Source organism: Pagrus major, chromosome 9 (assembly GCF_040436345.1).
Source record: "Pagrus major chromosome 9, Pma_NU_1.0".
Taxonomy (NCBI): Eukaryota; Metazoa; Chordata; class Actinopteri; order Spariformes; family Sparidae; genus Pagrus; species Pagrus major.
Window position 1 is genome coordinate 8,912,490 of NC_133223.1, and position 25,883 is coordinate 8,938,372.

General features: G+C 40.7%; 1 protein-coding gene across 2 annotated transcripts in view; it reads right to left on the reverse strand.

Annotated features, from left to right (window-relative positions):
- LOC141002669 (mitogen-activated protein kinase kinase kinase kinase 4-like) overlaps positions 1-25,883 on the reverse strand; it is a 106,336-nt gene that overhangs the window by 22,792 nt on the left and 57,661 nt on the right. Inside the window, exons 4-16 of one of the 2 annotated variants that reach the window (XM_073474041.1) lie at positions 20,659-20,784; positions 17,526-17,636; positions 17,270-17,360; positions 14,719-14,849; positions 13,778-13,832; positions 13,392-13,470; positions 13,122-13,297; positions 12,642-12,714; positions 11,886-12,096; positions 7,425-7,586; positions 6,661-6,747; positions 4,872-5,192; positions 1,730-1,885 (exon numbers count right to left, since the gene is read on the reverse strand). In XM_073474041.1, the coding sequence (XP_073330142.1) occupies positions 1,730-1,885; positions 4,872-5,192; positions 6,661-6,747; positions 7,425-7,586; positions 11,886-12,096; positions 12,642-12,714; positions 13,122-13,297; positions 13,392-13,470; positions 13,778-13,832; positions 14,719-14,849; positions 17,270-17,360; positions 17,526-17,636; positions 20,659-20,784 (1,779 nt within the window). The remainder of the gene's footprint in view (positions 1-1,729; positions 1,886-4,871; positions 5,193-6,660; positions 6,748-7,424; positions 7,587-11,885; positions 12,097-12,641; positions 12,715-13,121; positions 13,298-13,391; positions 13,471-13,777; positions 13,833-14,718; positions 14,850-17,269; positions 17,361-17,525; positions 17,637-20,658; positions 20,785-25,883) is intronic. The other variant, XM_073474042.1, reaches the window with a different exon arrangement.

Consider the following 25,883-nt stretch of genomic DNA (forward strand, 5'->3'; position numbering starts at 1 on the left):
AGCAAAGTATTTAATTAATAAGTAAAATCACATGAAAAAGAGGAATTTAATGAGAGACTTCAATAAGAGAAAGGTACACAGGCAGCCTGTAGAGTCAGTGGAGATGGGAGGTCCGGCCACATGAAGGTAAAGCCACAAATAAGGCTGATTTCCCAATAAACTGCCATTTTGTAGCGACAAGGTTTCCAATTACACCTCGCAGTGAACGCTGCAAAGTGAATGACAGCACCATGAATCCATTCACTGTGAGCAAGGTCAGTCCTGGCTGGAGATGAGCCTCCACACTGAGGCGGTGTCAGGCTGCCAGCGTCCTCTCAACTAAACCTCATTTGGCCCACTCACACAGGAAAAATGGCAGATTTACAACCAACAGGAAAACATTTGTGGGTTTGATTGGTGCAGTGTGTGCAGCCCGGCCAGCTGAACCGGAGTTTCAGGACAGCTTTATTATCGTCGTCTCCGTCAGGAAAATATCTGTCACCACTCCGATCAGGTGCTGAGAGAAAAATAACAATACTCAGCTAACAAATACACATATCATTTTGTAACTCTTGTCATATGTATATAGTTTTGTCATAATAGCTGCTTCTATGACTGTATAACAGTTGAAATTACATGCTGCAGTGTGTCCTGAGCAACACTGTTCAGAGCCCATGATGCGGGCAAAGCAAAGCAAACATCAATCAGCATGTGGATCGTGCTCCTCTACATTAACTACCACTGGACTAGTTAATGTCTGCATCATCTTCTATCAGTCCTGTCTTGCAACATTATCAGGGTGTCTACAGCGATCAGACACATTTATTGCTTCTTAAGAAGTTTTCAGGATCATTTTTCAAGTGTTTAGGTAAGTATAATGGTATGTAGCATATATTTGGTCCCGTGCAGGGGCAGGTTTTATGTAGGAATATGGTCATTAGTGTGAGTTAGGCTAATCTACATTTTGTCAACAGGTAAGTGCATGTATAAGGTAAAACGCCTGTTAGATTCATTGGTAGTTTTAAAAATGTGTAAGACTTATTAGGGCCATGCAGACACTCTGATTATAATCTTTAATCTCTGCAATTACATCAGCATTTCCTGCAGCTGCTTCAAAATACAACCTGTCAATGGAAAAGCTTTTATTTTGAAACCACAACAGGAAGTCTTACATTGAACTAAAGAAAGAGTCATTGCAGTGACAGTAGTATGGAAAGCTTTTTGTCAGGTCAAAGAATGAACAAGAAGAGAGGTATCATGTGACATGGAAGCATGTCATTTGACTCCATGTATGTTTACTTTTTGGTTTGAGGAGCTTTTGAGTCTCACGGTCTGTTCTCTTTGTTGAAGACATAATTAAAGCTACTTTCATTCTGGACAAAATAAAGTTTTTAAAAAAAGTAAACTTTGTTTTAGTTTTATGTAGGTCATATAGAGGTATCAGTATTACATTCATACTGCTTCATAATGAGTTCACTGTAGTATGTTTAAACAAACAGCTAGAATGGAGTGGAGCATATTGATTTTTAAGTAGAGTCTGTGCTACATCAGATTTCCTTTACCGTCAGCCTCCATCTGCCCATTAAGCTACAGCATGGCTAAATCCTGCAGGAGAAACAGCAGCAGGACTGTAGCCAGGGACAAACGACCCACTTCACACCAACTCTAATGCTGCCTGTGTACAACAGCTGTGAAAGTTAAGAGGGGATCGTTCAAGAGAAGGTGGCTGGTTTGAATACATCACTGTTACCTGTGGTTCCACAGGTCGGTGCATGGCGGGCGCCTCGGATGCCGAATTCCCATTAGGATAGGAAGACTCGGAGCGTGGCGGCACCGGAGGCTGCTGTGGTTTGGTCTGAGCTGCCTGAGGAGAACCCTGGATGTTCTTCCGGTATCGCTCATCAGCCTAAGAAGGACACACACACACACACACACACAGACAGCGGCATTAGCAGTGGTTTGAGAGTACAGGTCGATGTGTGAGAGGACATTACGAGGAGAGTAAGTGGACAGAAGCCATTAGGTGCTACGGTTTGTTAGTTTCCTCCTGCAGAGCAGAGCAGACGTTTTGTACCAGAAGTGGTAGGAGCACATCAGAAAGTCCTCTACTGATACAGGCACACCAGCAGGAACAACAAAGCACTTCCTCAAGGGCAGCAGTGTTATTGTTGCCACAAAATTCCCACATCCCTGCTAGAAGGACAGCGGCACCACGACCGGCAAAGATTGTCATGCATTTTTCATGTTGAGTGAAAAACATCACAGAAAGGTTAGGACACACATGGAGGTCCAGGACGACGATTCACAGGAAAAACTGAGAGTTTGTTTTCGTGTGAAAGAGTGTTTTTAGTCTGAAGTTTCAAAGTTATTTCTGGACAAGAGCAAATGTGTTCCGCAAAACAAGATGACTACTGCTCCGAAATGGATCTTTACCTGAGCTGCTCCAAAATTAAAATAACTCAGCATCTAGTTTGTTTTAATAATGAAAGCACTTTTAATGTCAACTCAGAATAGTTCATTCCTGTTGGCCAAAGGGTGTGCATCAGTTTCAGGGCCCTGACTCCACACTCATAGCTGAATCAATTTAGATTGGTGAATATGATAATAACACTGTAATCACCACGTTCACTGCTGACATCTGTAAACATCCCGACATCAAAGTGAGAAAGGGCAAGAACCTGATCAGTCACACCAAACACCAAGAGTTCAGCTAAATTGTGCAAAGCATTTTATTTGGAGGTAAAACTAATATAATAATTAATTTCACAATAAAAGATGTAAGAGATGCACCATTTGCTATTTTCTTAACATTGTAATGCTTTATAAACAATTCATTAAAGAGAAAAGTATTTTTTAACCTGGGCTCTATATTTACATGTTTTGTTGTGTAAATGATCCAGACTTCCTTTGGGGCAACTCCAACTGTCCATTAAGGTGAGGTTGTGATTCAAAGTGTCTGACAACATTACCGAAACAATTTCTACGTAAAGAGACCTGTTTGTTAAATAATACCATCCTTTTTTTTTTTAACCTAAAACACGGGTCTCGTTCAAGGAGAAGTCTCAAGTCAGTCAGAGAGTTGGAGAGATGACTGTAACAAGACAGGGCAGGACTTGTGTCACTGGTTCCGAAACGGATCTTAATAATAAAAAGCTATCTCTCTATCGAAATGGTTTCTGTAATGCTGTCAGACACTTTAAATGACAGAATCAGTCATTTGAAGGTGAGTTGTCTGTTAAACGAGTATTTTTAGAGAACATAACTTCGATGGTCGGACTTGCCCCAAGGGATTATGTCGCAGTCACTGCAGCTGTGTCGCTGCTACCAGCTGAGGAGATCTGGACAGATTCCAAAAGTTCTGTTAGGTATGAGTTATGATTTACATGGTTTATAGATTGTTTGGTAACAGTGAAATAACTCAAAGTTTAATTGAAGTAACCATTTATTAATGATGGTTATTAAACTGTCACCCTATAATTGACAGCAAACAATCATTTTTCTTTAATGAAAATTCAAATTCTGTTAATAATAAAACAGTGACTATTAAAATAACTCCTACAATAAACCTGCCGATTCTGATCACCGGCTGAAAGATTGTTACATCTGTATAGAACAGGCACACACAACTATGGTGAGAAGAGTAGGTGCAGGTTGAACCAGGAAGTCAGTCTGTGGACTGTGCTGGACAGACAGTCAGACTTTTTCTTCCAAATAACTTTGTGTAATCTGGAGGTTTGTGTCTGACTGTTTCTGATCAGCTGACTTTTTCCCCTCTCTGATTTGCTAAGCAGTGTCGGCACGTTCCCAGGCCTCAGCAGTGAACTTGGTGATTACAATGTTGTCAATACCAACAGGAAAGATGGCTAGACTATGACAATACAGCCCAGGTTGTGATGAACCAGGGTATTCCTTTCATTATTTGTTTGCTGAAACAGAAAGTGCACATTACAACCACCTGCTGTTTACACTCAGTGTTGCCAAGGTTCATCCTCCAACATGGCTGCCAGAGAGTGTTTTGCATCACCTGAAAGAGTTTTGAAAATACCCGCCAATATTTGAGTCTCCTGGCAGTCTTTGCCTTCCCCTACAGTCTGAGGTAGACAACCTGCAGCAAACTCAGTGAAAATGCAACCAGCATTTGGTCACTCGCATGCTTTCGGATCTGGTTTGTGTCTCTCTCCTTTTCCTTCCCCACCAGGTGCTAAATGGCAACAGCAGGAAGCCAAAGAGAGAGAGACAGGGAGTCCTGCTGAGGACTAATGAGGTGGCTCATTATTACAGTAACTTCATTAATATGGTGGTAACAGCAACAGTGAGGCCAATTAGAGGAGCAGCAGTGTCCTCAGTGCGGAGGAGGAGCTGTTCAGGTGAACAACTCACAGCAAACTTTTTGTCCAAAGTGCTTCAGTCAGGAGGAAAAACTCTCAAATGATGTCAGCTAGTGTTTTCTAACAGAATCCCAAGAAGGATCAGTGGTCAGGTCGGGCCTCTGTCAACATTTCTCCCCTGTGAGCCAAAAAAATATTAGACCTCAATAATTAAAAAGTTGTTAAGAAGTTTGAGAAATCTTTGATAGTATTTTGCTGTTTTTAAGTGTAGCAGTGGTGAATGTCACTATTACATTTGTTCTGTGGAATCAAGGGGCTCTTCTACTGTGGGTCCAATATCACTGGAGTGTATTTGCATCATGGACCGGTTGAATTAGTAGACTGACGAGTTTAGAAAGAGACATGAATCAATTCTAGTCACTACAAAGCGTCCACACATCCCACACCAGCAGCGAGCCATCACCCGTACACATCGCACACCCAGAGCAGTGGGAGTGAGTACACACAAGCAAAGGAAGCATTCTACAGCAGTCAGTGCGACGGCAACGAGCTGCAAGGGATCACCTCTCTGATTGGCTCAGAGTCTGGGGCGGGGCTTTGGTGCTCAGCGACAGGTGTGCTGGGTTCTGTAGTTTTCTCCAGACTGTGATTTGGACTCTTTTCAGAGTCAACGCTCTGCAGTTGTTTTGGTGTGTCCGGCTCAGGGGGCTTTATCCTGTCCTGTTCCAGGCTCTCTGGGGGTTTGGAGCTCTGTGTCGGGGCTGTTTTGCTACTATCCAGGTTCTGGTTTTGCTGGAGGGACAGCAGGTAGGCCTGCTCCTGCTGCAGCTGTCTCTGGAGCTTCTGGGCTTGGCGCTGCTCCTCAAGCTCCCGCCATTTATACTCCTGAGTGCAGGAAGGGTCAAGTTGAACCAAAACCTCTGACAGAAAGACTTTGGGAAAGTTGTACCGTTTCTACAAAACTGTTTCTTTCGACAGTTCATATAACACCTCAGAAACCTTATTCCTTCTGGGAACCCCAAACATTCACCTACAGTCCCAAGTCCACCTGATGTGGTCAGCACACAACTGTAAGCCTCATCGTGACCTTGTAACGGTGAGATGCCAGGCATAAACTGCAGCTCAGGGTCTGTATTAAAATTAGTAGTTGTGGAGGTAGCCTCAAAGGAGAGGGAGGTTGAAGGATGTTTTGGCAAGATTATCTGTATCGCACAAAACCAATCATCAGTTGATCTTTATAAAATCCAGGTGCAGATTTCCCAATGGCAAAGTCGTCAGTGCTTAAAAAAAATATTCTTGTATCAAATTGTGACACCCCTAGACTGAACATTAGTCAAGGGGCTGTTGCAGCTAATGGGTAAATGTCACAACTGTCCAACCCCACATCTGTTAGAGCAGTTAACTTTGGTAAAGAGTAGTTCAACTACTTTACTATTAACACGGTAACAATTTTTTTGAGTTTTGATTCTTTTGCCCAGTATCACAAGCTGCATCTAAAATAGCAAAAGGTTGTTAGATGAGACGTTTTCGATTTCTTCTTGTAAATCTGCCCAAAAAGTGCTTAAGTCCTTCAAATCAGCTCCAACAGCAGTGTGAAGTGTGAAAGCCAAACATGATGTAATGTTTTTCATACTAAAGTGAATAAAGGGTGACTGTGTAGGAACTGTGGAGAGCAGCCAAGGATAAAGTGATGGTGTGAAGCCTGGAAGTGAGGATATGAGTGGTCGTATCCTTTCATTATTTGAGTATCCTCTGTAACCCCTGAGGATTATAAGACTTTAAAAACGAAACACATCAAGTCATACAAACCCCTCCGAATAACTTCATTCGCTCCTCTCCTGAGCAAGACCCGGAACATCTGGAATAAAAACAGGGGAAACCCTCTCTAACCGGTGGTTGACTAGTTTCCTGGTGACGACATCACCGTCACTAAGGCCCTGTAAACATCCTGACTTCCCAGATAAAACCTGAGAATACTTATTACATTTGGACCTCAACTGTTAATGGCTCCCCTCGGACCTACAAAAGTCATAACTCAGTCCCAAAAACTTGATTTAGTTTCGATCGGGAAGGAAACCTGAATGAGGAAAGTTTGCGTAACGGGTGAATAATGAGTAACTACATTATGAAATTTAATAACCTGGAAGAGAAACTAAAAAATAACCCCCAAACTGATGGAAATAACATTCAGGAAACATTGTAGAAAGAGAAGAAACTATTTAAAGAAACACACAGAGGGAACGAGGGCAAGAGGGAGAACAGAGGCCAATACTCACAGATAGATAGAGATAGATGTTATACTGTATATGTACATGTGATCTCCTGTGTTTAGTCAGAGCAGACAGACACTCACCAGCAGCATGGCCTGTTCATGGAGCAGCTGCTGCTGCAGGATCTCCAGGTGCCTCTGCTCCTCCTCCAGCTGACGACGGATGTACTCCTGTCAATCAAACACAGACCAGCCCGCACCCATTAGCTCAGTGTCTGGAAATAATATTTCTTTATTTCCACATACAGCAGCTTACAGTAAGTATAAGGAAGGTCTGGAAAATGGAAACACACACATGTGGCAACAACAAGGAGGCCCCGCTGGATCATTAATTCCAATCATCTATTTTGACTTCTTTTTTGAGGCAATTGATTTTAGCTTATCGAAAATAAGTTAAGCAACAATCTCAACAATCCATCGTCATGGTTACTGGTGGTAAGGAAATTACGTCGCCTCAAAAAGTCATTCTTGAAATCTAAGACACTGTTAATTTGGCATTTCAAATATTACCACAGTAAATTGAACCAAAAATGGTGCTATTTTTATTTTCACAAAGAGAAATAAAGAAAAAAAAGAAAGAAAGAAATTACAGCTGACATAAAAGAAAAATAAAGTAACTTTAAATAACCAACTAAGAAAATATACTGAAATGCTTGTATCCTCTAAGGTAGATCAAACAAATAAAGTATGATCTCACAACAATCATTACAAATCACATGAAAAACATCTCATTCCAATAACATCCCCTTACTTGTAACTCACATTCATTAACATGAATATATGAATACAACAGATATTTTGGTTTTAGCTACATTCAAGACTTTCCCCTGTGTGGTTCTGCCTCGTACCTGCTCTCGGTCGGCCCTCCTCTTCTCCTCCTCCACCCTCCTACGCTCTTCCTCCTCTTTGCGGCGTCGCTCCATCTCCTCGATGCGTCTCTTCTCCTCCTGCTCACGTCGGCGCTGCTCGCGCTCCTGCTGCCTCCTCATCTCGCGCTCACGCCGTTGTTGCTGCAGGTGGACACGGGAGGAGAGTTAAAGGAGAACTTGTTCATGTCCCAGCTGACGGTGTCCTAGTTCAGATTTTTGTTGAGTCATATGTGACACAGAAGTTGTGTTTTGTCATTGGTGTGAAACTAAAACCTGCATTTTTAGTATTATGATCATCATCAGGTGACATACATGCACCTTCAATTAGAACTCAGCTGTGATCTGTTGTTCTTTGGTGCCATCACTGCTCAACTGTACAGTAAACACGAACAACAAGAAGCATGCAAAAAAAGTCAGCTGGCAAAATAGATGACCCAGTTTTGCCTGTGTGATATTGTCTGGGTGAAGTAACCCAAAAACTGATATTGGTTAACTCTATTCACAGGGCACATTGTTATAAAATGTCAGAAAGGAAGTGAAGCTTATTAAAGTTAAAGCAATCCACCCGTTGATAAATCAACAAGACAGAGACTTTCATTTTTTCCTCACAAAACAGACAAACATTTGCTCACTACAGCTTCTTTGTCATATATTACAGAAAATTGAATATTTTTGGATTTGAGCACAAGCGGTCATTTAAAGACGTCACCTTGAGCATATTTCATCATTTTCATACATGTTAGAAAAAAAAGGTCCAAAACTGAATCAAGAAAATAATCAGCAGATGAACAGATAATGACAATGATTTTAGGTGCAGTGTCACACTGATTAAAAAACTGCTGCTCGGTTCACAGCGATGGGATTCAGATGAATCTGGGGACAAATTGTGTATTTTGCCATTTCTCCAAAATGTGGTGACTCGGTGTCTGCTGCCGCCTGCTGACAGTGACAGCATGATGAACTACTTTTATTTTCAGATTTGACGTATTAGACGATTGGATTAATGGAGAAATAGAGAAAAAACTTGACCATCTGCCATATTTCAAGTGATGTGATGTACTGTGTAATGTACTGTATTAATTACACTATACTAACATACTGTACAAACTGACTAGCATAATCCATTTAATCATACATACCAGTTCTGTTAGTAATAAGCATTAGGAAGATTATTTCATCAACTGAGCAAATGCATCACTCAGAGAGTCAAAATTACTGTAATAATAATTAACTAATTAGCAGTAATGATAATAGTCCTCTTTATGTCCAGGGAGTCCTCGTCAAGTGTATGTGTCAGACAGGCGCTCTTCCTGAAGTAAAGGTTTATGTGTTTCACATTCAGTTGTTTTCCACAGTTCAGCAACTGTTGGAGCAGCTGAGAACTGTACAGGTTCTTCTCTATTTCCTAGACATCGTTGTCAAAAGTAACATTACAAAGATAGTAAAGGTAAAAGCAGAAAACTGTTCACTTGTTAGGACAGTTGCATTAAAATGCACAGATGTTGTGGGGGACACCGCTGCAGTATTGACTCTTCTACTCCTGCTACTTCATTTTGTGTGCAGTTATATTCTAATTTTAACAAATGCAGAAAATTCAAGGCCATCTGCTGAAGGATGTATGCCGTTTTCTTCAAATGCACAGGCTGTTATTGATCTTCACCGCTATGCTAATGTGGCTTAGATAAACATTCATTTTACCCTTAAAATGCTGCAAACTCTGTTTACATGTGTTGTCTTTGGATGGCCAAAGAACAGCAGGGCACTAATACCTGTATGTAAAATATAAATACAGACAGACAGTGGATGAACTGAAGTGACAGCAGTAAGTAAGAATGTCAACATTTAAAGCAGTGCATTAAGACCTAATGGTTAAATCAGAGTAATATCATAAGTCTGACAGGCAGTGATCTTACACTCGGCTCTCTAAGCGGACGGATGAAGAAGTTACACTGGTTTCTGTCCGTCAGCGTGTTCTGAAAAGGTGCAGTGAAAGCTGCAGGACGGCAGCTTTGGCTGCCGTATCGTGACGCATCGTGTTTGTACACATTCAGCAGTCAGTATTCCACAGGAGGTGATCTATCAAATCAGGAGAGCACATTTACGGGGGTATTTCTGTGACATGGCACGAGTTCAACTGTGGCTTCCACTGCCTGATTCATCTACAAGCTCTGTCATGAATCATAAACGCAGCCTCTAGCTGTGGGAAAAATATGAACATAGATAAAAACTTTGTTCTCTCTCTTGCCACAGAAGCCTTGCACCTTTAAGGTGAATTCACAGGCTGATCCTCACTACACGGCACACTTTGCCTCATTTTCTCCATTCATCCCTTTGTTTGTCAGCCCCTCTCACAGTATTTAGGTCTCTTTCGCTGCCTTTCCTTCCAGAGAATTTACTTTAGTCCACTTCTGTCCAAAGGTATAATCATCTCTTTGCCCAACTCACTCCACTTCCTTCTCTCCTCTATCGCTACACGTGCTTCTCTCTGCATTAGGAGAAGTGAGGAGGAAAAGCAGCCCCGCTCACACAGACACGAATAGAAAAGAACCACCGCTCAGGGAGATAAGGATAATTACAAAAAGGGGTTTCAAACTCGTCCTCTGGGGACACCAATTAATTTTTTATTCACTGCAGCCTAAATCTGATTGTAGAGTCAATTGTACAAAATCATCGGGCAAAATCTAACCACTAACCTCCAAGTCAAAAGTCTCTAATCTTATTACATGGAGATAATGCACATACACACCTGATAAACTGTTTAATTCCCCCTGGCTTTGCACACTATCAGCAGCTGCACAGTCTTCAGTCTCAAATGTGTGTGTGTGTGTTTGGATTAGTGTTAATTATTTATCTATTTATTTATTTCATGTATTTATGTTAAATTAATCAATGAATCATTGGTCTATAAAATGTTTTTATAAATAAAAAAAAAAACAGAAAATGCATCAAATTTCCCTGAAACTCAGCTGGGGTCTTTAATGTTGTTTTGTCCGCACAGAAGTACAATGTATGCCCAAAACCAATTCTTTTCAATCTTATAGTATTTTACATCATTCAGTTTACAATGATATGAACTGTATAAGAGAAGGAGAAGCTTAAACAGACAAATATTTGGAATTTTGCCTGAAAATTATTTAATCATTTATAAAAAAAATGTTGGAGATCAATGCTCTGTCGATCAATAGACTTGTTGTATAAGCCCGAGCTCGTGGTTGTCATGATAAGGTCTGAGACTTTATTGATCATGTTGGCTGTGTGATGTCATTTTAGGTTTTCAGATTTATTGACAAGCCAGGATGCTACAAAACAACATCACTATGTATTAGTATAGTGTACCATATACACAGCCTGCGAGGTGAGGATATGTTGCCCTACTCTGTGTATTTATTCAGCTTTTTATTCAGCAATTCATCACCTGTATTAATCTCCAACAACTATCAGAGCACAAGTACAGTAGTACTTGTACAGGACTGGAACATAGTTTTGTTTTTTAAAACCCTTGTGTTTTAAAAAATGACAATAAGTTTACCATGTTACCTTGTATAAGACATGCTATGTTATGAAATGTTATATATTCCCTGCATCAAATCCCCTGTAGCAGCCTGTCACTATTTGAAATGTGTTGACAATAGAATACAACATTTCATCATAGTGTTAAACGGTGATGTCACTCACTCTCAAAGGAGAACCTCCCCGTCTTGTTGAGGATGCGTGCAGAAAACTTCATAAATAACACAAGTCTTTCTCTTAAAACAGGAGTATTTTTAGTCCTATTCTATCTGTCAGTGTGACTCCTGGGAGGGATCCTGTGATGCCCAATAAATAAAAGATATAGTTTAGAAATGCTTTTCAATTAAACAGGTGATGGTTCTCACAAAGTTTTTACAATCTGGACTGTGATGAGGCTGATTTATGGTTACGCAGAGCTGACGCTGTAACCTAGGCAAGTGGACGACACCGTAGGGAGCATTTATAAATGTGCGCTGGTGTGTCTGCGTTGCTGGTGGTGAGCAGTTTGCCAGCCGTTCTTTCCACCTTAAAAACACCGACACCTTCGGCTCACAGGTGTGTCTCTGGGCTAGAGAGAGCGGACAGGCAGAGTGTCTGCAGGGCCTCTCCATACACACTGAGCCAGAACGACGTTGTTACGGCATGCTGGCGTTTGCCACCGGGCTGCTCGTGGAGGGGCAGCCTGCCCTTCAGACATCTGGTCTTGTCTGCTCTCTCGCCCAGAGACACTCTGGCAGCATAGAGAGGGTATAAAAGAGTATAATCCAAGAAGAGCAGCAGCTGGCTGCGGTGTAGGGCAGTGTGTTTACTGGGGAAACTACAGGTCACAATCCCGATATTAGCTTCCATATTTGACTCAATCCATCATCTCCTTTACAATCAATCTAATGTGGATCCATCCAGACTGAACTATGAGGCCTGTGTGCTCACCTCCTCCAGCCGTCTCCTCTGCTCCTTCTGCTGCTCGATACGTTTCTGCCTCTCAGCCAGCAGTTGGCGCTTGTACTCCTCCTGCTCACGGAGCTGCTGTTCCTGGAGGAGCTGCTGGCGGCGCAGCGCCTCCGAGCGCTCCTTGTTCTCCTGCTGCAGCCGGATGAAGTCGCGACGCAAAGTCGACTCGCCTGGCACATTGACTATGGAGCTATAGGGAGGAGGCAATGAAAGGCTTTAGCTGGAATGTTAGCAAGCTAATTAAAATGAGAAGTTGTTAATAACGAAGACACAAATAAATACATTAACTTCCAGACATTAGGATGCTGAGGATTTTTGCAAAAAAATAGAGACAGTTACATGTAACTGGAGAGCTGCTGTTGAGCTGCCAAAGCCACACACTTGAAATCACGAACAATGACAACAGCAAAAAATACAAAGCAGCTTGCTACGGATTTTGTATGTTCTAAATTTTCATTTCTGTAATTGTTTTGATTACAGACAGAGTTCATATTTGGCTTTTGCTCAACTCTGAATCAGAAACTGATTCATGCGCCTTTGGTTTTCAAAAAACCTGGTATGAGTGTGACTCACACAAGAAAATGGCAGTGGTTAAAAGTTATCATGTTCAGCCTGTTTGTAGTGCAGTTTGACAAGAAAGGACAAATGTACTGTATACTGGTTTGCGAGAGGCTTGAAGGGTAAACAAATTCCACACTGTACTGCTCCATAGGTGTTGTGATCATATCATTTTACCTTGGCTCTCCTTCTTGCTCAGACGCCTCTTCCTCCTCTTCTTCGCTGCCACTGTACTCATACTCTGTCTCATCTGTAGGTAAGGAACAGTAATATAACAACTCAATAAAAGTCATTAAAATGTTACATTGAAATCCCGTACTTTATATAGTATATACTAACACACTAGGAACATAGGGGTTACTGTTGGAAAGTTTGAACAAAGGAAATTATCAACGGTCTTCAGAGTTGCTGAAAAAAACAATTGTAAAAACAGGAAACAAAGTTTGTTCTTTGCCTCCTCTCTCACTGACAAAGACACAAATACCTCCACATTTTGTAGAGTAGCTACTAATTGCATACGTTTGTCCATTGGTTCATTTTTTTCCATACTGACAAATATAGAGCAGCACTGCTGTTGTCTCCAGGATTATATGGCACACATGTTTCAGTTGCACAGCAGTGACTGACACACTGAAACAGACAAGTGTTGGGACTCACCCTTCTCGCCCCTCTTCTTCTTGGTTCGGTCGATGTGGTCTTTGAGCTGGATGCGGACCTGCCTCTCGTTGGGCTGGTCCCTGATGAAGGGGTGTTTCAGCAGCTGCTCAGTGGGAGGACGCTGAGTGTAATTCTTCACCAGGCAGCCCTCAATAAAGCTGAAGAACTTCTTCGACCTGTAAGGTTAGAGTTAAATGTGATGTTTGAAGTAACAAGTCTGTGTGTTAACATGAGAGATGCTTTGACAAAGAGGATAAATATCAAGCTCACCATTTTTTGGACTTGAGTCGAGGAGGAGGGTTTCTGGGAATGAGGAAGAGGGCTCTCATTGGATGCATGTCACACAGAGCTGGAGGAAACAAAAAGAGAAGACAGGTGAGAGATCAATGAGAGCCAAAAACATGTTTCTAAGTTTTACATGTTCGCCTTCGTCTTACACCACTTGCTTGCATGAAAGTGTGTTTTTTACTCCTTGCACTATCTGCCATCACCACAAACTATACAAGCTTTACAGCTTTATGTGCAAAAGTTAAAAGTTAAGAAGAAAAACTGTCATAGCAGTAATCATACCAATTTCTCACAATCACAATTTGACTGATTCAACTTTTTAAGAAAGCCAAACAAAACAGGATAAGGTTAATGTGATGTGTACTTACGGGGGGCTCCCTCAGCCATCTCTATGGCTGTGATTCCACAGGACCACAGGTCACTCTGAAGGACAGAGGATCAGATCAGTCACATCACTTTGCATGCAAGTTTGTCTTATTTATATAACCCTGACTAAAAAGTGGGGGTGCTGTGTCAAACCTAAACAAAACAGAATGGGATCATTTGCAAATCCTCTTTGACATATACTCAACTGAAAACAGTACAAAGATAATATATTGATGTTACTTTAACCTCATCAACCTCATTGATTTTTGTCAACATATACTTAATCTGAATTTTATTACATCAACATGTTTCAAACAATTTGGGACAGTTGCAAACAAAGACTGTGAAAGATGTGCAATGCTCCAAAAACACTTGTTTGGAACATTCCACAGGTTAACAGGTATATTTATACCATTTTTACTCCCCAAGACATGGAAACACGTGTGCAAAACTGGTGGAGTTACCCTTTAAGAAGAGAACAAGTGCTGCGTTACAACCGCCCTGAGAGATGAAGCCATTTTAGTTTTTGTAACAACAGACTTGGAAAATGTTGAAATCTGATACCAAGCTGTGATTTTTGACACTTTCAGGCTATTTTACAGCAATATTGGAGTGAGGAGACAGTGTTCTGTTCATGATCCACATAGTACTTTCTACAGAGGGAGTGTCTACCACAAACCAAAAGCTTAGGAGCACTAGGGTGGAAATAGAAGACTTGATATCTTGAAACTAGTCAATCTATTTGAAAAACTGTAAACTATGAGTCTGTTTCTTGTTATTGTTGTTGTTGTTGTTGTTGTTGTTGTTATTTGGCTGCACCAACCATTTAGTTATGCGCATACATCAACAGTAAAGGCAAAATTACCAAACTGTCTTTGCGGGCCCTGACCAACAAGACCAATGGCCCCTGATATACAGTAATACAGCAGCTCCAGGTCCTTACCCTGTAGTCGTAGGTAGCATCTGGGTTTTCATCACAAGCAATGACCTCAGGAGCCATCCAATAAGGCGTCCCGATGAAGGTGTTCCTTCGACCTACTGTGCGGTCCAGCTGAGCACTCACACCAAAGTCCACTGGGAAACAGAAAGTTAATGTCAATTATTATGGATTCAGACTGCTTTCATAAACAGCTTCAATTTTGTCAAGTATCTGGGAGCCACAGAGCAACCTTGAAGGAGTGTCATGTTGACCTGATGTCAGTACCAGTAAAATATCAAAGAGCTTTAGGGAGCACACTGACAGTGCTCAACTTGTGGATCATGAATTTTGTTTTAATTCTTTAACATCGTGAGTGTGTGAAACTTAACAGTGCAATGAAAACAGTCCAGACCCTCTGTGAGAGCAGACTGACATTGCAAGAGGGGTCATTTAATATTCTGACTTTAAGCCAAATAAGAGATTCACTCTGTTGCCCAGGGAGCGTTGTTAATTAAAGTTTGTCTCTTTGTCTGGTCACGTTGAAACCACCACACTTTTGACCACAGTGCATGTCAGGTCCTGACTCTGAGTGTAAAGGCCACAGTTCTGCTCTGTTACAAAGCTCTGTCTGTCTCCTTTTAGCTAAACTAAAAAGCGTGTTATTGTGGCCACAGCAGAGACAGGTGGCTTATACTGTGTGTCACAGGACTGCTATAAACAAGCCACAAAGAGTAATTTGATTACAAATTTAAATGCAATCATAGATAATTAAATAAATAAAAACAAGATTGATGAGTGTAAAATGCTCTGATAATGATGAAAAGGCCTGAAAACAAGAGAAAGCAACTGGACAGTGAGGCTCCCAAACTGGAAAATGTTGATCTGTGATTGGCACTGATGATTTTCACATTCACAATTGATCAGAGGTGTAAGACCTCCAAGTTACCGACATCACTTATTTCAGGATTTCAAATAGGTCTGGTGTGTTGCTCATTAAATGCAATTTCCCTGGTAAAAAAAAACAAACAGAGCTTTGCAGGCAGCATTAAGAACATTATTAAGTATTAAAATACTTGAGAATTAATTTAATCATTTTCAGTTTCATAATGTTATTTTGGGTTACTACTTGAATAGAGATTCACATGCATTAATGCACAAAAAAGACATCAGTGTTCTCATACTGTCCAGTGCTGCAGCTCAGTATTCACCCACTGTCTTAAACGCTCTGTTTTAGCTCCTGTCTCTTTAAGAAACACCCATACCAAATACCCAGTCACTCTGATTGGTCAGTTCACACATGCCTGAGCCAGCACCTCTGACAACAACAGAGCAGCTGTGCTAAATCAATTCATACGTGCCAAACTAGCTGCTAGGCATAAATTGTACAAATGTGTGACATGGTGACATATTATGATGTCATGAAGTCACAGAATTAAAGGCAGGACTACTGAAGAAGCGTTTCAGGAGTGACAACGAATGGATTAATTGATTAATCGTAGCAGCTCTAGATGCAATCAACTATATTCACACGGCTAAAAAGGAAATGGATGGATTTATTAAACTAATTTAAAATGATTAATGCACTGTTGTTAATTTAGGTTTATGCTGTAATTAGCACAAATCATTAGCACCCAATATGAGATGATGAGATTCTGAACTACTGTAGCTAACAGCTGTGACAATGTGATCTGATGGTGACCACAGTTCTGTGACAAATGACAGTTATGTTGGCAGAGTGGATACTTCACTCCTTATTTGGTCAGTTGGGGTAAAACTTTCACAGGGAGATCTGCTGACAGGAACACAGTGTAATTCTGCATTTTTGAAGTCAAAATGAATTTGTAAAAATTACAGGAGCAAGATTCTGAGAGTCTGACTGATGCAGAACTGCAGCGAATAATTCAACTCATAGACAGTCAGTCCTGTTGTAAAATCACCTGAGAATAAACAACTTTATTAAAAAGCAAAACAAAGAAAAGACAGACTGTGAAAAGTGAAGTGTGTTGTGAGTGCTGGTTTCTACCTGCCAGCTGGTGCACCTGTCTCAAATCACGTTTAGGTGTGTTGGCTCACTGACAGACGGCCAGGGAGAGCTTCAAATTTCTCCAGCTACCTACTCGTTAGCTGTTTTCTGGTTGTTTTATTTGAGTATAAACTCTATAACACTTTTTGTGTGTCAATAAATGGACAGACTGTGTGGAAATACCTTTATGTCTTCACCAAAGAGCTCTGTTGTGGTTCTGTGGCAATTTGCAATGTGATAATTGAAAAACATCTACAGTTATTTTCCATTCAAATCCAGTGGAGGTAAAACTCTGCCTGCAAATAAATGTTTTCACAAGGATTTTCATTACTGTGTGAGACAGGCCTACGGCTGTGCAATCATGTGAAACACTACAAAACAACACTGGTGATGAAAAAGCTCCAGTTGGCACTTGCATGGTGCTGACTCAAATCTGGTGCTGCAGTATTTTTTCAGCGCAGTCGTCCAAACCTCAGAGCCGGCTGTGCTCTCAGTCAACAGGCCCAGTCTGGTCTCACAATTCAATTCACAAAAGAAATAAATGACACATACCCAGTTTGACTTCAGCATTTTCAGTCAGCAGCACGTTCTGTCCCTTGATGTCACGATGGATGACGTGATGAGCGTGCAGGTGAGCTAATCCCTGCAGAGAGGAAAAAAAACAATTTGTTGTCTAGAAATCTTTGCAATCACAGACACAAGACACTTTCATCAGTTACTGAAAATACTTATTTGAGTTTCCTACTACAGTATATTTGACTCTGAACAGTATATAATAGTCGTGAAATTTCCGTGAAAGAGGACTGACCCTGAGGATCTCTCTGGAGATGTAGGCGATCCAGTCCTCCTTCAGTGTGTTGCCCTTGGTGTTCTTCACCAGATCTGTGATGGACCCGGCACCACAGAACTCCATCACCAGCTGGAGGAGAGAACAGGAGATACTGAGAAGACTATGGATGTTTACACACACACACACACACACACACACACACACACACACACAACTGCTGAACATTAACCCTTACCTAAACTTCACCCTAAAACTTAATGATGTATGTTATGGGGTCCAGCATTTTGGTCCCCATGAAGCTGTCGGACCCCACACTGTGAGTACGCTTCTGGGTTCCCACACACACACACACACACACACACACGCACACACACTTGGTGAACCCTATACCTTTGTTTTCACCCTACAGTTTAAAGATGTACGTAAGGGGTTTGAGCATTTTGGTCCCCACAACGCTGTTGGACCCCACACTGTGATTTTAGGTTCCGGGCACCCAACAAATACAGAAAAACAAGGCCACACACACACACACACACACACACACACACACGCACACACACACACAAATTTACAGAGACAATCTGCAAAAGCTGCCACACGCAGCATTTTAACATCAATAAACCATAACCACAATAATTTTGTAGTATAACTGCCTTCCCAAACAAGTTAATCATTGTCGGCCTCTATTATTATCTTTGTATTTTCCATCGTTCCAAGTCTTTCTCTCGGTCAGAAATGTTAGTATCTGGAGACAACACATCACAGGAAGAGTTAAAGGCTGATGGAATATTCACTTCCTACATGTTTACCTGTGTAGAGTTTGTGACGGGGGTCTGGAAGCAATGGGCTGATGGGCAATGGGGTCTTAGTATGATGAAACATGAGCATAAACAAAAGCACTGATGTACGATACTCACATAAAGCACCTCACATACCAGCTGCAGTATATGGACTTTTATACAGTATGTCTCTTCACTCTGATGTAGCATCCTCATCACTGTCTGTGGTCTGTGCAAGGTCTGTGTATCGGTTTAGTCGTATCTTTAACTTTAAAACTGATTTCCGATATATATCAGAATATCGGTTATCGGTTAACTGTTACACCCTTAATAAAAAGGCTATTGAGGATGACTAAAGTCAATATGATATCAGTAAGGATACCCTGATGACTCTGAAACTAAGAGCTCACTTGTGTCCTTAACGACTCTGTAAGGACACTCCCACACAGAGTTTAAAAGCCTGCAGCTCCCCTCCAGTTAGTTAGAACTGAAGAAGCCTCTTGGATGAGAGGTGAAACGTTTTCAAGAGACTGAAACACAGTTGCCTATGATACAGCACAGAATAACTGAATAAGGTCATATGATCATTACAAACATTCCTCTTACTGTCAGTAAACAGTTATACTGCATTAGGCGTTTCCAACAGAAGGAAGCAGTTTTGAGGTGGACAAAATTGGTCCAACACAAAGTTTATATTTATGGGAATAATAAAAACATTTAGATTTTAAACGTTGGTGAGTGGTCATTACATCATCAACAGAACAATCTGCAGTGAGCTGCTGAATAATCACATCTTACATGTTGAGGATAAACACTTCACTAACACACAGCCTTCTCTTCTTCAGTAGAAATCTTTATTGATTTTCAATGCAGAAAATGACTATCAAGAGACTGACATGCATACTCTCTGACTCTTTCACAGACATTAACATCAGACAGTGTGAGGCCGCAGCAGTGGGGCTGTGAGGGCTCGTTCAGGCAGCTGTAACAACAAATACAGGGCCGTGTTGTGAGGAGAGAGTGAGATCTCTCCTCTCTAGGAACAGCAGAGCTGCAGGGTCATAAAACAAGGTAATCCTGCCTTCAGCAAACCGAGCAGCCATAAATCTTCCTGCTGCTGTGGTTTTTCTCAGATTAACTCCCTCCCTTTTGTCTCTCATTTTTGCTTCATTTGTAGGATTCATTTTCTCTGCGCTGTCTCGTTTGTCTTTTTTAAATTGTCGTGTTTTCATATTACTCTCTCCTCTCCTGTCTTATGGGCCTGTAGGGACTTTAATGTTGGGGGGAAATATGTTGTGTTAACAGTTATTGTTTGCAAGCAATAAAGTGAACAGATAGGGTCTGTGCAAACAGAGAAACGATATACAAACCCAATATAACCACACCAACCTGGACTTTGTGTAGGACAGTTTGTTGAGTGCTGATCAGTAACATATCTCCAGTGTGTCATCACTGCTGACACAGTCCAGAGACTACATACATACACTGATTCATTCCTATTGTTTTTTTTTAGAATCCACAAATACGTTCTTTATAGTGTAAATATCCAAAAATCAATTCCAGCATAAATAATCTAGATTTGTCAGTTGCCTCCATTTTTATGTAAATGTTGGCTTCTTTTTCTGTTTTCTTAGGGTCATTGAAATATATTAGAAATCTAGAGGTTGCGACTGGTCAGGACTTAATGATTGCTATGTTAAAGTTGGGTAATTATTTTTTTTAAATGAGTAGAGTTTGGTAGTCAACAAAACATTTCTGGAACTTCACAGCAAAACAGCTTTGCAGCATTCTCCAAAAGACTTCAAAAACTGAAAGTGGCTCCTTGCAGCTCATCAGGCATCATTCAAGTCTCTGGAAGCCTAGGGATCCCAAATTGATTTTAAAAGACATTATTTACACCATCGACACACAGTCGAGCTCAGAGGCATTTTAGCTAAGCAGCTACAGTGAATATTTCAGCTTTAAAAAGCATTTAATGTCTTTTCAAATCAATTTGGGATCTCGGGGCTTCTAGAGACTTGGATTATGCCAGACGAGCTGTATGGTCCCCAGCTACTTCAGTTGTTTAGGAGAATGCTGCAACGCTGTTTTGCTGTGACGCTCCAGAAATGTTTTGTGGACTACAGAACTTGACTTTCCTGACTTTCCATCTTTCCATCTGCATGAGGGTGAGTAGAAAATTACTGAATTTTCATTTGAGATCCAACTGTTTCTTTAACATCCCAGCAGCAACCAATAAATCTAATTTTCTGACCAAAAAAGAAAAAGAAAAAAATCAAAGTTGGGTTGGTAAGTTCTCCAAATTTACCAACCCAACCTTTAACTTTTAGGCAAATTTAACTACATTACATCATCATTAGAAATAAACTCACCCATAGCTGGTCATCATGGCCCGGGGGACTTTTCTTGATGAAGGCTCCATAGTAGGTGGCTATGTTTCTGTGGTGGGAGTACTTCTTCAGCATGTTGATTTCCAGCTTAATTTCCTCCTCTTCATCCTATCAGAGAGTGAGAGAGAGAGACCCATCAGTGTTGAGTTAACACATTCTTATTGCCTGGGAGATGACAAGGAAGCAATTATATGAACTAATGGATCAAAACAAACAATATAAGTCAAACTTCTTCTGGTCAGGTTGTTACAGCAGGATGGAAAATCAGCACCAAGACATTCTGACATGTAAACAACAGTTCATCTGCAAATACACTGATTCTAATAATCTGTGTCCATACATGTAATACACTATATGTATAATTATATGTTTTACTTCAACTTGATACTTCAGTACATTTATTGCCAGAAAATTACAAAAAAATCACCCAAAATTACATATTAATTTTTACTCAAGAAGGCACTCTTTACAACGTTGTCAAACAAAACAGCAATCTGAAGACGTCACCTCAGCCTCCAATAAACCCACTATTTTCTGACAGCAAAAAATGCTGCAATGATCAGGCGATTAATCCTAGAAACATTAAGCTGCCAGCTATTCTGATAATCGATCATTTTTCAAGCAAACGTATCAAATATTTGCTCGTTCCAGCTTCTTAGATGTGAGGATTTATGAATTCATGAAATTCATCTGCAGATGTATGATAAAAATAATTGTTAGTTGCAGGCTTAATGCTTTTTACAGCATCACCTTTTGCTGTGTTGTTGCCCAGGACAGCCACAGTCTTTACAGCTGGATTACAGAGCAGCTCAATAGAAAGTGTGGAGAGTGGAATTTCCTGCAAGCGTTTGAAATAGTAAACCTATTAGAAAACACATTTTCCCTAATATTTACATTTTTCCACTGTGCTTTAGAAGAACCAGCCAATGATTTTCACCCTCCCTCTGAATAAGGTTTAAAGCCTTGGCCCTCCTCCCAGTGGAACACTTGAAGTCATACGGCAGTAAAGAAGAAAAACATGAAAAAATAAAAGCAGGTTGTGACGTTAGCAGTAAAAATCAAACTCAAAGGTGCAGCAACCAGAGCTCCAACTCTGGAACTTTTCTCCTGAGCCGTTATCACTCCACCTATGACAGATATGCTGAAGAGCCAAGCAAGGAAACAAACAATGTCTACAGCAGTCCAATAAACGGATATCACTCCACACAAACATGCAGATACAGCCTGAAGTGATAACAGAGCCGAACAAACTAGCAGCCCTCCCTCTCACTCAGGATATTACAGTACAGAGTCACACTCGCATACAGACACATAACAAGATCAGGCGATTATTTCTCAATCATTGCAGCATCACTGAGGCCGTGTGACATTTATTTGCGAGCGCCTTGCATCAGCCGAGCCCGTGCATCTGATCCCACAGGCCAACCGGGGCCGACATGACGTGACATTTTCACTGTTATTACGGCCGGTCGATAAGCAGCAGCGTGACAGGCGTGGACACGAGTGCTGCAGCAACCTCGTATGTCCACAAAGGAAAAGCTCTGAGGTACTGAAAGGTAAACTGTTTGGATGTTCATGTTGACTACAGATAGAACAGCTGTTCATTCACACTTGCTCCACTGTTGTTGCACTTTGGCTCAACTTAAAAAAATGTTGGTGTATTATCATTGGAAATGACAATGACTTATCCAGGAAATTCCCTAAAGTTAGACTATACTAAAAGTGGGTTAGCATGCTTATATTCGCTATTTAGCACTAAACACAAAGTAAAGTTGAGGCTGATGTTCATAAAACAAAGTATTGGACAAATTGAAATATCAACCTGATGATGATGCTAAAAGGAAAAGGATCATTGCAGTGACTCTAGTTCATCCTGAGAGAGACAGACATGTCTGAACCAAAATTCATGTCAATTTTTCAAAGAAATATTTCACATTTCACTCTAAACCACAAAAGCCATCCTCCCACGGCACCAGAGAAAAAGTGATAATTAAAGTCAGTGGGATCCATTACCTGGAGAGCAGGGATGCACTATATTTGATTATTGTCAACAACTTTCATGCCAATATTTTCCAACTCATTTTAGCTGATTGTCGATGTCAATATATGCACATATTGTTTTCCACCTAAATGCAGAGAACATTAAGTCTCTCCTGTACTGGAGTTAACATATTATGATGCCTACTTTTATCCTGATGGCCCACTGGCAGATACAGACATACAATGCTTTTCAGAATGTACATCACTGGGCAAAATAGGAGGACTACTTAGTCAGCGATCGGTGTTGCGTGCACATAATCAAAGTGTCATCTTATCAGTCTGTCATATCAGCAGAAATGATGAAATGCTCATGCTCATTTGTGACAAAGTCAAATATCACAATATTTTTGACCCAATACCTTGATATTAAGGCTGCACATTATGGTCAAAAAATCTTAATCTTGGTGATTATTTTGACAAATATTGCGATATGATTCAAGTTTAGTGTGAATGATCCAATCATGGTAATGTGACACTTGATGGGATCTGTACCAAACAAACATGTTTTTCACATCTTGAGAAGAAGATTTGTAGCCCAGGACATCTCTGGGGCACATCAATACTTCATTATAATGCTGTTTTATCACACATTTTTCCTTTTTTTAAAAAGAAATTCTTGCAATTCGGTAATTGAACCTGGCCATATTGTGATTTTGATAATATTTAGATGAACTGTGCAAACACAATGATATTTTTGATAAATAATCAGCAGTAATGTGGATATAATGACTAATTGCAGTATAGGAACAAGTAGAACAGTCTGGTAAGTTCAGAAAATGACATCACTTTACTGTAATGCAGCCTTTACAACCAGGAAAAGACAACACTTATGTCTTATCATGATATAATGATATCCAAATATAAAACAATATAGAATTTCATATTACATAACCACATAATATCAATATATTGCCCAAACCTACTTCATTTTAAAGCCCTTATCAACTGATATCGATGACTTGACTGTACAAAATCTCATGGCAATCTATCCCATAGTTGTTGAGATATTTCACACGGGACCAAAGTGTTGGATCAACACTTCTTTCTCTATTTTTGTTGAGGTATTACCCAAAAAATATAAAATAAAAAGATGTTTTGTGCATTCAGTTACATCCAAAGTGTCATATACCCTTCCTCTAACCTCCTCTCTGACATCTACGCTGTCAACAAACAGCACCAGCAGCAGAAACATGCACTGCAGGAGATAACAGGCAGCTGCTGAACTAAAGAAGCTCCGAGTGCTGCAGTTTAATAAGCAAATCTTTGGACCAGTCACAGGCAGAACTCTGTGCTGAGGAGAACAACAGCCCACTGAAGAGAGGGGAAATTACTCTATCATGCAATGGGACAGAAACAGTTATATAAGACTGTTAACAACAGAATTCAAAGTGGAGCAAAATCACAAAAACGATGACAAACTTCAGAACTTCAAGTTACATAAGAATTTAAGTGTGAGAGGCTGGTTTTAATCCAACTATGGTGATTGTTTTAGTTTTTTAATATATATGTTATTTGTCATCAGTATATACAACTATACTCCTATTTTTACACATTCTTTATTGTTTATATTTATTTATCTAGCATGTGTTGCCTTTATTCTTCACTGTAGAGGCCTGTGTACACTTACAGCAATGAAAAACCAGAAGAGTCAGATCCCTGGTATGTCTACTCAGACCTGGCCAATAAAGCCAATACTGATTCAGATATGTCTTCATACTGGTGAGTTGGTGCTGTTTGAAAGCTGCCAAGACATTATCCAACCTTTTATATTATCACTGCAGGTAGCTCCCTCATTCTGTGGACTGTGAACATTAGTTTGGCTGTCAAAACACTTCGGTTTTCTTTTTCTTGATTTTAACAGGAAATGATTGGTGTTAAATGTTGGTGCTAGCACAAATTAAAATAGACACGTCTTATCGAGCACTGCAGCTGCAGAAGCCACAGACGTCAGGCAGCCAACGACTCGGCTGACATTTCTGAGTCTGGTCCAGAGCTTAAAGGGCAATTCAGCCAAACTTCAGCATTTAGAGATGAAAGACGTCACTTTCAACTTCCAAATGTCTATAAAATGCATCACCTGCAGCTCAGTTTCACTATCTCTGAAATACAGAACACACGGTGAACCTGATGCTGGTTAACTGACAGCTGAGCTGATCTATGATTATTTTAAAAGCAGCTATTTCTATGCTGTCAGTCACTTGGAGAGTGTCTGCAAACACTCCATTTGTTCTTGTTAGGTTCTACCACCGACTGTTTTTGCACTTCAAGCTGTTATTACTGTGAGAAAAGTCAAACTAAGTTTTGTCATGAGATGTTAAAGTAGGCAACAGGTTTTTCATGAGAGCACATCCAAACCTTTGTCAGCTTTAGCAAAGTTATTTCTTTTCCTTTTATCTGCTCAGGCTGTTTAAAGAGTTCAAACTGAGTTTTAGCTGTCCGTAAGGATGACGGGGTCAGTCGGTCAGTCAGCCTGTCAGCCAATCCCTTGAGTCACAGTCAGTCAGCCAGCCAGTTGGTTACTGCTTCAGCCGCGCAGCCAGTTATTTAGCCAGGCAGCTATCCAACCAGTGAGTCACGAAGCCAGCAAACCAGACTGCTGGCCAGCCAGTCCGTCTGTTAATCCACTCATCAGCAGCAGACCATCAGTCACCAAGAAGTCAACCAGCCAGTTACCCAGCAGGTGAGCCAGCCAACCTTTCAGTCAACCAGTCAGTCGGTCAGTTACATATGTAATAATATTTCTGTGATAATAAAAGCAGGACTGTGCAGAATATTATAAGATATACAGAAAGTCAACACACGGACGAGCAGCACCTTTTATGGTCAACAAAACATCCCATCGCCCACAAACTGTCAGTCATGTGAGTGTATTTGGAACAAGTGAGCATAATTACAGATGCTGAGGACTGACTGGATGAGGAGGAACACAGCAGGAACGTTCCTCCACATTATTCAACATGAAGTTTAAAGAGGGGAAGGAAGGAATAGCCTTGATTGACAAAACATAAGGATGGTTCCATTCCTTCACGTTCAGGGCAGCAGATGACCATGCCCTGCAATAACATACACTGGGTACTGTGTGCTGCCAGACACAAATCTGATGTCATCAATCACAAATAACAAGAGTGAAAAAATATCTTGGACTGAGAGGTGGACAGGGTAAACAC